Raw genomic sequence first — 12,500 nt, 5'->3', positions numbered from 1 at the left:
TCCTTTTTTCCTTCAGATTTTGAAAGTGTGTTTGTTTAACACCCGACTGGCAAAATTTTGAGCTTTGATTTTTATCCAAAGGCCGTTTACTTTGAGTGTAAGTTTTGGATTTCACGGTCCGCCATTACTCAGGTTCAAAACTGACCGATTGGACCTCAGTTGGTTGCGGGATCCAGGGAAAAGTGACGTCAAAGGCTCATTAGTTTAAAGTGCAGCTTATTATAAATGCAAAACGCCAGTTAAAAAGTCTGAAAGCCCAAAACTCCCGCGCAGCATATTAATTCTGCGGCGTACACACGCATTGCATTCTTAAACTAGTGAGCCTTTTACGTCATTTTCTCCTCGAACAAGCTCCTCTCTAGAACTAAAGTTAGTAATGACGAGCCATCAAATAGGAAAATTCCACTTAAAATAAAAAGGTGTCTTTTTGAAATCAAGCCTTAAAACTTTGGTCGCTTAGTGTTTGGTTAACATAGGGGCACTTTAAGTTAAGCTTAAGCTAACGTGATCATGTAGACGTGATGTCTGTCTGGGTGTGTCTGCAAAAAACTCCGAGTTTATGGCTCGCAGAATGCCTATTTGTTTAGAGCAAGGATATATCCGGTTTTACTCAGTAAGGGCCGGTGGCAGTGATTACTTTGAGTTCAGCGGCTACAGAGTTCAATGTTACCAAGATGTGGAAACAAAAGTAGCTTAATGAACTGAAGGACCGCAAGACCGTACAGTAACCATATTAGTGACATTGTTACAACTAACACCCATTTTTGCAGAGCAAAGGAACCCAGTATGTTGCCTTCCTCCATCCCCCCCCCTCCACCCCCCTTAATGTTAGGAAAAAGATATGAGCATATATTACATCAAAGAGATATTTCAGAACCACGTTTATGGCAAATGGCAGATCCCTGCTTTTCATAAAACAATAGTTTACGCAAATCCTTCGCCATAAACATGGTTTCAGATTTCTTTCATGGTGTTCGCGAGGATAAACAGCTGGCTGCTACAATGCACCCAACTATAAAAATTCTTTTGTCCTATCTCATTTCTTTTCTGTTGGAACAAAGTTCACAAATTTCCCAAAGAAACATGACAACATAATGAAAAGGACTCCTCGGTCTTACATTACAACACTGTACATCCTAGAAAGTATGCGTTTTACCCACCTATTTGCTTTAGTGGTGAGGACGCTTTCCTTGAGATCCGGAGTTCCCGGGTTCAAGACTCGTTTTCATCACTCGTTAGCACGCACTTGTAAACAGCCAACTGGTTTGCCTCCGGCCAGTTGGGATTCTTAACAGTAAACACTTAATGACTGGTCCCGAGGGAAACAGTTCAATGTTTCCTCGAGGCGCAGCCGAGGAAAACAAAATACAAGTTTATTGACAAATGACCCGTCTAAGTTTACGAGGGAATGTTAAGAATATTACTGAAATTTACAAAAACGCCCCAAACAATCATGCACATCACGTGCAACAGCGGGCAACATTTCGCGGGTAACAGTGAAATGTTTCCCGTTTGACGTCATAGTTTTCGCAATGTTGCCCGCTCATGGCATTTGGCGGTAAACAGTTTCATTTTTAGATGTCATGTGACCATGAAGTAGCCAATGAATGGGCGCGCTGTAGCGGGAAAAACTCCAGCTATATAACAATTGTCGTTCTTGTTCTGTTCTGTCCTTTCGTTGATTGTTTCATTGGCCCTGAAAAGCCCCTATGGAGAGTGGTCAATTACGTATGTACTGTACCTGGGAGGTAGCCATCAAAGACAGTAAAAACGTCATCTCTGTCTATTGCGTGCAGGGCTAAAATGAATTCCCCTATTGTCAACCATGGTTTTGAAGAACTAAGATGATTGATCATTGCCTCTGTTGGAGATACGAAGTCCTCTTCTGGTGGTGAAAGATTATCTAAGGTTTCCTTGTCAATTTTCAAATTGTTGCCAAGGTGACGCCATCCCAGTACTTTGTTGGTACGGTGTTTGCGGTTCAGCAGCTCACACACTGTGTCCATGACATGTAAGTCGTCCATCAAGGCTTTGACCAATGAATTTTCTGAAACTAAGGACCAAAATTTTACAATATGGTGGATAATAAGCAATAAAGTTAATCAGTGGATTTCGGTTATAGGGTGGCTCCCTTGAGTTTTATGAGTGGTGTAGTTTTATTTTATTTTATTTTTTATATTTTTTAGTTTTTATTTAAACATATTTATATACATGTTTGCCCCAAGAGCTAAATGAGCTCATCACGGGGGGTCTACACCAAAATTCTAATTACCACATAAAAAACAAACACGGGCACGAGATACTAAGTAAGTCAAAAAAGACAGTTAAGTTAATTAGGTCAATGATAATGACCACAAAAAGAAAAACGTTTAGACTCTCTTATAAAGTGCTGGACATGAGAGAAGATTTCAACGTTTTCATTATTTGACATGTGAGAAGAGCCAAACAGAAAAACTTCAACTTTTTGCTGGTCAGAATATTGACCAGAAGCTATACGAGCAGCAGCAGCGAGCAAATCAGATCTGAGGGCAGCATAATTAGGACATTGTAAAAAGAAATGAGTTATAGTCTCATTGTCAAAGCCGCAGCTACAAATAGGTGAAGACTTAACAGCGATCTTAAATAGATAATAATTTAGACCACAAGCGCCTAGACGCAGTCTAGTATGAATTACGGAAGAGTATCTGTCAAGAGCATAATCAAAAGGCGAAAAATACTTTGGAATATTAAAATAATTAACTAACGCTCTCTTAAAAGAACCAATTGAATCAGATTCACGAATTTCCAAATCAATGTCGTTCCACAATTTAGTTGTGGAAGGGAAAAAAGACCTTTTAAAGCGCTCTGTGCGCACAGGGAAAAGAGTAAAATTTTGAGAAGATCGAAGGTTAAAATGAGTTCTCTCACAGACTCTAGCTGGGAGCAGATCCTTAAGATAAGACGGACTCAAATTTTTTAATATCTTAAAATAACAAATAAGCTTATGAATATCGCGTCTAACTTTCATCTCCTCCCACCCCAGCTCTGTCATAAGGCGAATCCTACTTGTTCCCCGCATAGCACCTGTGACGACTTTCCCGGCTTCATACTGAACCGATTCAAGGAGTTCGCTTTCCTCATCAGTACAGCCGTCCCAAAGCACATCAGCATACTCCATAACAGGTCTGATAACCGACTTATACAATTTTCTGAGTGTATCCCTGCCTACTTTATACCTAATTCCTTTCAACATATTTAATCTTTTACTAGCTTTTTGATAAATACTAAATATGTGAGCTCTCCATGTCAGGTTAGAAGACAGCGTTATGCCTAAGTGGGTATGGCTAGAAACTTCAGTAATGTTCTTTCCGTTGTAAAATAGGTCGGGATGCAGCGGTCTTACCCGTTTAGATGAAAACGTCATACATTCAGTTTTACTAGGATTAATTGTAACAAGCCATTTCGTAGCCCACCTTTGTATGGATTCAAGGTCTTTATTTAACATCAACGCAGTGTTACCAGGTGAATCAACGACTTCAAAAAGCGAAGTATCATCAGCGTAAAGTAAGCATTTTGACTGAATTTCATCTGTTATGTCATTAATATATATAAGAAATAACAGAGGCCCCAAAACCGAACCTTGAGGAACCCCTGCTTCAACTTGGCGCCAATCAGATGACTGCCCATCTAAAACCACTCTTTGTTGACGATTAGACAAATAACTTTCAAACCAGCTAAGCAAAGCTCCCCTGATTCCCACTGATTTAAGCTTATAAAGAAGACCTTTGTGCCACACCTTGTCAAACGCCTTGCTGATATCCAAAAAAACCATACGCACTTCCTTCCCATCCTCAACAGCTTGGTAAATTTGATGCACCAGATAAATTAATTGATTTACCGTCGAGTCACCTGGGCGGAAACCAGACTGTAAGCGGCAGTAGGCCGGAAAAGGTTCTACACGAAGCCTAAACGTTGCAAGTCAGCCTCCTTCCGAATTCTAACTGGAGCAGACTCGCCTTCGCGTCGTTTAACAAAAATATAACCATCGGCAGTGAAAACATAACCCTGATAACCCTGTGTAGTTTTATGAGTGGTGTGAGTGAGATAATACCATGGGCAATCTATCCTGTTGCTGTTTTTCCAGTTATGGGACGATTTCTTGTTCAAAGGACACCAACTGGTGGCATTTCTGAGGTTTTAGTCATGTGGTTTTAGTAAACCCTTGAGTTATAGACTGGTCTTCTGAATCAAAAGCCTGCCTATACCGGGAACACATAGCCTGTTTCTCAGAGGGTCCAGGTCGCTCACGGCCAAACACTCTTGAGTGGGTGACTGCAAGCGACCTGGACAATCTGATGAGAATCAGACTAGGGAACGCATCTCTTCCCTAATAATCCTATTGTTTTCTTCAAAAAATATATGCATTCACAAATGCAGACTGTCACAAGTGTTATTTTTGAAATGGTTCGCCTGGTTTCACTTATTTTTAGTTTTATATCCTTGTTTCATATCCATTCCAAGTCCACACTCTGACCACCGTGGTGGACAGCTTGACAAGTTTCTGCAAAGGTTTTTCATTAATTGTACGATTTTTTGAACAACCATACTGGGAAAATTACGTGATTACATAGACCGGATGCATAAATGGCAGCCAAAAATATAGTCCTTTGTTTACATGCTAATTAGACTCACTAGCCTCGTTTGCATGCACAAAATACAAAAGAAATGTTGCTTGAGAGCGAGGCTTGTGAGTCTAATTAGCACATAAACAAAAGAATACACTTTTGGCCTCCATTTATGCATTCGGTCTATATCACATGACTTAAACAATATAGTCAATAGTAATTTAAAAAAAAGAAAAATTAAGTTAGAAATCAATCTGAAAGATATCAAAACAACTAACTTACCCTTCTTGCTACTTCTTACGGCGTTTGCAACGTCACGTCTTTCCATATCTTCTAAGTGCCCGACCAATTCCTGAATGGTTAACCATGGGAACTTGATTGTTAACAACTCAAACAATGTCTGTGTTGGGTTAGTACTGTTGTTGGTTACAAAAGTCTTGAAGACCTTCCTTGATATGCCCAATTCTGCAGCCAGCTTGGACCAGTTTTTTAAACCTACTTTTTGCATGTCCAGTAAGAAAGCCATCTCTCCAATGACATCCGAATTGTTGTCAAACAAACTACACACGTAAGTGTCATCGCAATCGGCTGGAATAAGATGACAGTAAAGAAATAAAATCGTAAATGTTTTGATCATAGTTGAGTGAAGTCACGACAAAATAAAGGGGGAAGAGAGGGCATCCCCCATACATGCCCTTTTCCCTAGGTAATACGTCTCAAGTTAGATCGACTCTCACGCTGTACAGATCCCAAGGAGATTAGACTAGAGCCAATCATATGGCCGGAATGTGTTACGCGTGGATAGTCCACGCTCACAGAACACATTCCCGCCATATGATTGGCTGTTGCCTAATCCCCTTGGCATCTGTACAGCATGAAAGTCGATCTAAAAATAACTTGAGACAAATTACCTATGGAAAAGGGCACGTGTCGGAGATGCCCCCTCTTCCCCCTTTATTTTCTCTTGGTGAAGTACAATCGCCCGTGTGAGTGTAGTCCTGAGAGGAATTGTTTTCAGTAGGATGACATTGACTGTAATTTCGACAACAAGAGCGGAAGTCATCTTCAGAGTCACGTGATTTATGATTTAACGACACTGAGTTACTCTGGTCGTTGATATAATTGGTCAACTAAGTCGTTATGTTATTGGTCGACTGTTTGTTAAGCCTATATGTCATTGGTTGTGAAGCTTGTAAACAGTGATTGGTGCATTTCAATCCATCTGTAACAGACCCGCTGAAACCCGACCCAGTGAATTTTTTTTCCTTCACCAAGTGAAAATTTAGACACCCCACTACCTGGTGAAAATTTTAAATTTTACCCGGCCATTTTGTGGCTTCCCCGACGTGACTTTTACATACCCAGCATATATCATTTTTGTATGTTTGAAAAAGACGAAAAAGTGACTTGACAGAAAGAATCAGAAAGCATTTGTTTGGTTTGTTTAAAAAAAAAAAAAAAGGAAAGAGAAAGACAAACATACATGCACGCAATCTTTCCCCAGAACAACTTAACTGCATGCAGTTCGCAACAGACCGTAAATGGCGGGAAACCCTGGTTTTAACCAATAGAAGGCTGAATTGTAAACACGCGACACTGCAACTCTTACCAACGAGTCAATATTGGGAGGATTGAATAGTGAGCATCAACGGTAATTTTATCATGAAATAAATTTGGTAGACAATTCAAAGACCCAGTGGAAAATTAGGCAACCTTAGTAGAAAATTTGCGACCTAGTGACGTTTTTTCCCGAAAACCGGCTTAGAATTCGTGAAGGAAATACAAAAGAAATTAATTTTTAATGAGTGGCTTTATATATGATATAGACACGGCTAAATTTTATGTCCTATTTTCGAGGCCAAAATAATCCGAAATCTAATCCTTGTAAGGTCAGCAATCTAGATGCACAGTAAAGTTTTTGAGGCTGTTCAATAAATTCGCAAGTAGTGTTTTATCAAGTAGCAAAACACTCGGCTGCGCCTCGTGTTTTAAACTTGATAAAACACTCCTGCTTATTTATTTAACACTACTGCTCGAACTCATTAATAATGCATAAGGTAATTAACCAATTGTGTGGCATCATTTGGGTCATATGGATGCCCCTTGATACCCGGTAAAGAACAGATCCAAACAAGTGTGTTTGGAAATCAATTTCCAAAAGAATGCAGTACTTCAACAAATGTTTATTAACTTCCAGGATTACAGTAACCATTAACTGATGTAACAATCCAGGCACACTGCTTTCACCTCACATCATAATCTTTGAACACACTCCCCGGCTCGAGTAAAGGAAATTTTTTCTCGCGCGCAGCTTGCCAATTTCGGAGAACCTCAGCAGCCCAATTATCTTTGTACTGAGTACTTTTAGGCTTTGAACGTTCGAGCAAAGAGACTTCCTCTTTGCAACTTTTCGGCGGTCCAAACCGGGAAGACCTTTCTGTAACTGCTTCTTCCATTTCTCAAAATTGCAAATGAGAACGCCAATGTAAAGTGTGACTGCTTTTAATTAAAAAGTCGAAGTTGTGAAAAAACACAACACCTTTCATAACGCTGACTAACAACTACACACATGCGCCGGATAATGAAACAAAAGAAAACAAAAACTGACCATTTACGTGGTCATTCTGTTTTTCTGTTTATTGTTAATAAATTACACCCTTTTGAGAAGCCATTTCATAAACTCGGGCTTCGTGTTTCATCAGGATTTCCAAACCCTGATGAAACACGCGCCCTCGTTTCTGAAATATTACATAACGTACGGAAAGAGACTATTCAGTACATCAAGGTAAAAGCAAAGAAACGCAGAGAAATAATGAATATGATTGAGACCAAATTGAAAGTAGCTGAGGCACAATTAGCTGAAATCCCAACTATAGCGAACCAAAATGAACTTGAAAAACTTGAGGATTGAGTATGAAAAGGAATGAGCATATATGACAAGGGGGCGATCACTCGTTCACGTGCATCCTGGTATGAAAAAGAGGAGAAAAATAACAAGTACTTTCTAAATCTCGAAAAAAAAAAACACTAAGAGAAAAAGCATGATTGGGAAAGTCGAACTCGTTGACGCTAACATAACGACAAGCCCCCCAAAAAATTATGGATGAATTGTACTCTTTCCATTCAGACTTTTACGGTAAGACAAATCAATCGGAAATCAACTGCTGCTCTTTCCTGGATTCTAAAAGCATGCCAAAACTACATGTATCTCTAGAAATGCAGCAGCTTTGTGAAGGGGAACTGGAAGTACATTTTTAATCATTACCTCAATAAAGTTGGAGGCAGATTACTATTTTATTGTAACTTCGAATACTCAAAATTGCCTATGGATCTACCAAAATACTACAAGGAATGCTTGATAGTTTGGTCTCTTTTGAAAAACTCCAATCCTTCTTCTCTGGATGAAATAATCAACCAACCAATTTGGAACATGAGGTTTACATGTATTGACAAAAAATATGTAGTCAATAGGAAACTCTTTTCTGCAGGACTTTGTCAAGTCAGAAATCATTTATGTGAGTTTTTTTCCATCAAGCCGCAAATAACCGAATCTCTTTATCATTCCATTCCACCAGAATAGAAAAAAGAAATGAGCAGTTATGTGACTCAGGAAACAGACCAAACGACACCTTTCAATACTTCTGCTCAAGCAGAAGAAGATTGACCATATTGTTGTCTCAAAGATATCTAAACTAACAACAGCGAAAAAGAAATTTTACAGTCAACTGGAAAACTCTTTACACACTCCCTTTCAAATGTGCATTCGATACAAAATCACGGGAATTCCAGTATAAAATCCTGAATCCAATATTACCTTTGAACACCTTTCTTTCAAAATTTGTAAAAGTGAGTCCTCTCTTTGTGGGTTTTGTCTTTGTAACGAGGAACGTACGTCTGACTTTTCTTTCTATATACCGTAGCACAAAGCTTTTGGAGCTATACACAACAATTATTTGGGAATCACATAATTACTGAGAGTGACGTAATTCTGCATGGGCATTACTCAATTTCTAGAACAAGGTTATGTGACATGCAGTGTTACTAGTATTGTAAGTAACAATAGTTTAAGTAGTGTACGTAAGTATAAGTCTTGTCCCAATGTGTGTGTGTGTGTGTGTGTGTGTGTGTGTGTGTGTGTGTGTGTGTGTGGGGGGGGGGGGGGGGGTTGAAATGGTGACAATAATAACATTACTGAACACCATTTACAAACAAACCAGACTTTGACTTTGACTAAGACTTTGCTGAATGTGTTAATTGACAGCCGCCCACTAACATCACAACTTCGTTGGCTAATTACATCAACGACCAGAGTGTTCATACCATCTACTGACGTTACATAAATCACTTGACTCTAAAGATGACTTCCGCTCGCGTTATCAAAAGGTCAGTCAATGTTATCCTAACCAGACCTTCTCTGGACTACACTCTCCCGGACGATCGTACTTCACATAATTACATAGTAAAGAGATACAGGCAGCATGAGTTTTATCTTAGGTCATGCACAAAAATATGCCAGCTAATGAGGCAATGAGCCAATGCTGCAAACTATGCATGCTTAAGTGCACTTGGATGGAACTTAATATTATTGCTAGTTGCTTATTACTGACTGATCGGGTTTTTTTTTTTTTCATTTTATTGCTGGGTCACTCAATATTTCAATTAAGTGACAATGGTAATTGTTGACATTTTTACACGTGCTCAATCCTTCCCCTTACCTTGATCGCATTTCAAGATGACATCAATTACATCTTGCCTGCCAATTATATGTAATTTATCTTTCAAATCACCAATGGTAATTTCTGGTTTACTGGTCTCCAAGTACTCAAACATCACCTCAGTGGGGCTGTGAACTTGGCTGCATTTAAAGTTTTGATATTCCTGTACTTCAATGCCAAACTGCTCGGCAGCATGCTTCCAACATTGGCAATTACCATACTTGTACTCTTTATCAAGATGTCTACTGATTCCTTGTAAGAGGTCCAGACAGCCAAGTATGGTCTTGTTCATTAGGTCATCTGAAATCAATGAGGGAATGAAAGTTCAAATGTAACTCATGGGTACTGAAGGGCAATAATTGATAACATTGCTGATCCTTGGTTGCATGCAGTTGACTCAAAATCAACTATAGCACCTCGTGATCGCAAACTTCATATTGTTCCAAATGTCGAATAAATGTTCTGCGGTTCAGAGAAGTGAACCTGGATATACCAATAAGCCATGATAACCCAGGTCAGTTCCTAGGGTTTATTCCAACAACTGAAGTGAGATAATGGTGCCTTTAACGTCAAACTAAAATACAAACGATAAAGGAAACGAAACTTAAGAGATGAAGGGAGGATGACCGGAAGGCACAGTCGGTTAGTGCGCGGCCCTGGTGCAAGAGGTCCTGAGTTCAATTCCTGGATCTCGCATCCTTGTTTCGACTTCTTTCCTTTCGGTGTAGCTAAGTAGCTTTAAATACCCGTAAAACAGAGCACTGATGGAAATGGGGGAATAAAATGAGCGCACCGTCGACCTCAGGTTTGTCAGTTGAATTACTATTACGAGTTATCAACGTTAAATATGGTTACTTTACTTTACTTTTTTACTTCACATCGTATAACAGGTGAATTCCTAACGGTGCCTCTCTCCACACTGGTGTATAAATGGGTACCGGTGAATTTAATGCTGGGGGTAACCCTGTGATGGACTGGCATCCCATCCAGGGGGGAGTAGAAATACTCCTAGTCGCTTCATGCCACAGAAAACGGAGATAAGCGCCGGCCTGATGGGCCTTCTAGGCTCGTAGCAGACTTTACCTTACCTTACCTATCCTTATTTAACCTATTGCAATGTGGCCTGGTCCTCCATATACTGCTCTAACCTAAATTGTATTTACCTTTTCCAGAAGCGCATAGTGCAGCTGATAGCAAACGCTGACTATCTTGCTAATACCGCTCCTTTATTTTGTCAACTTAGGCTCCTTGATATCTTTAATATTAATTCTTTTTCCATTGCCATTTTCATGTATTCGTATCACCGAAATCTTTTGCCAGTTACCTTTCAATGCTTTTTCACGACTGGTGGTCAATTTCATCAAGACAATACTCGAACTGCCTTTCAGTATAGATCACATTTCTGTAGAATCAAAATTCAGTATCCCTTATCAGGGACCTAAAGTCTGGAATTCTCTACCGGTCACAATAGTTAGCTCTCCTTCTGTATCTATTTTTTTTTAAATCTGAAAAACTATCTAGCTGCTTTAAGACTGTGCACTTCGTTACTAAATTTTAGTCTAGGAAAGCCTACTCGCATAAGCTTTCAGCTTCTTTAGGTTTCCTTGCCACTACTTCAATATCTTATTACATCTTAGTGCTTATTCTGTAACTATAATTATTTGCATTGTACATGTATGGGTGGCTAAAAATAAATAAACAAACAATATGTTTATCTTAGAAGTTATAGTGTAAAGGCTAGTTTGACAATGAGTCTTACTGAGCCGCAGTATGTTGCAGTCATTTGCATGCTGCCATGTGCTCTTGAGTTTGAAGATGGTCTGCAATCTTTTTAAAGTTAATTTTCAAAGCATCTCAATGTATGTCACAGTGAACTGAGATTTGATGCAAGCAAAATTAACTAGTTTTCACATGGGCCAATCATTGTGTGTTTGTGCAAAAATAAATTATCATGGAGGAGGCCAATCAACATTTTGCATGTGCATGCAGGGACAATAATGTCATCTGATGTCAGATTTCGAGACACTTGGAACAAAACAACTGTTTTACATCGGTGTCAGGTGACCTTTAAGAAACCAATAAGAGCCAAACGTTTTCTGAAAGAAATATTCATAAAACAATACAAACTATGACATTTCCATTTAAAAGGGCTGAGATTTGAAAATGAAGTTGATATTTACCAAGCTTTATTTTTCTTTTCTCCACCTGTAAACTCGGAGCTGCACTTGCACGCCGTTTTTCTTTGGTATGGCTTTCTTCTTTCTGTGGGGGGTCAGATGGAAAAGTGCGCCTCCTTCTTTCCTTATCACACCCATTAGGAAAATCAACTCTTGAGATCATCTCACAGTCTTGCAGAATGTTATTGTTTGATGTATCTTCCAGTACTTTACCATTGGTTGTGGTTGGAAAAAGGCCTACATCAACCTGTAGGCCTTTCTTTGATGAAGTTTTCTCCTTGTCATTCTCAGTAGGCAAATCCACAATCCTTGCTCCTTTGTTTTCTGCACCAGGTATTGATTGAAAGGAACTTTCTTCTGAGGAAGGGCATCTTGATGCCATATTATCTTGGGGCCTTTCCTTGTCTTTTTCAGAGGGAAAATACACAACAAGTGTTCCTTTCCCATCTTTTGTAGTGATGGACCTGCAGGAATTTTCCATGGGAGAGGGACCTCTGGTTGATGCAGACTCTAAAAAAACCCAATTTAAATGTCAACAATACTAATGTGGACAGTCTGGTTCTATGGCATTTATGGCTAGATTTCTGCTGGTTCTATAAACTCTGCTTTGAGAGGAGTTCTCTGGGTTCTCCAGTTTTCGTTCACCAAAAACCCCAAAATCTCCAAATTCCATTCACTGTAAGGAGGTATCACTGCTAATTCCAAATCAACCAGGCCCTCCAAGTTAAATTTGGGCTGGTCTTTCATCTACCAGACCCGAAATAATTAATGTCCATAAAACAAAAGAACAAAGCGAACATAATCATGCCTAATTAGCATAACAATACCTAATTAGCAAAGCCTAATCGGAATAACAATGGTTCTTTTGTCCTGCGCCATCTTAGTCTGGTATATGAAAGTCTACACTAAATTTGTCCTTTAGTGGCCAATTTTGGCAACCAACTCTTTAGGTTTATTTAGTCGCTAAATGAAGTTTTTGACGCCAACTTTCAAACTTAATCATT

At 39.2% G+C, this 12,500-nt stretch overlaps 1 protein-coding gene across 1 annotated transcript in view; it reads right to left on the bottom strand.

Moving 5' to 3' along the window:
• Positions 1-12,500, bottom strand: part of LOC137991913 (uncharacterized) — a 24,192-nt gene that overhangs the window by 1,558 nt on the left and 10,134 nt on the right. Inside the window, exons 3-6 of the mRNA XM_068836937.1 lie at positions 11,500-12,006; positions 9,320-9,619; positions 4,887-5,192; positions 1,742-2,053 (exon numbers count right to left, since the gene is read on the bottom strand). Of these exons, the coding sequence (XP_068693038.1) occupies positions 1,742-2,053; positions 4,887-5,192; positions 9,320-9,619; positions 11,500-12,006 (1,425 nt within the window). The remainder of the gene's footprint in view (positions 1-1,741; positions 2,054-4,886; positions 5,193-9,319; positions 9,620-11,499; positions 12,007-12,500) is intronic.

The sequence above is a fragment of the Montipora foliosa genome, chromosome 2 (assembly GCF_036669935.1).
Source record: "Montipora foliosa isolate CH-2021 chromosome 2, ASM3666993v2, whole genome shotgun sequence".
Lineage (NCBI taxonomy): Eukaryota > Metazoa > Cnidaria > Anthozoa > Scleractinia > Acroporidae > Montipora > Montipora foliosa.
Note: the sequence above shows the minus strand (reverse complement) of the source record. Positions and strands in the feature narration are given on the sequence as shown.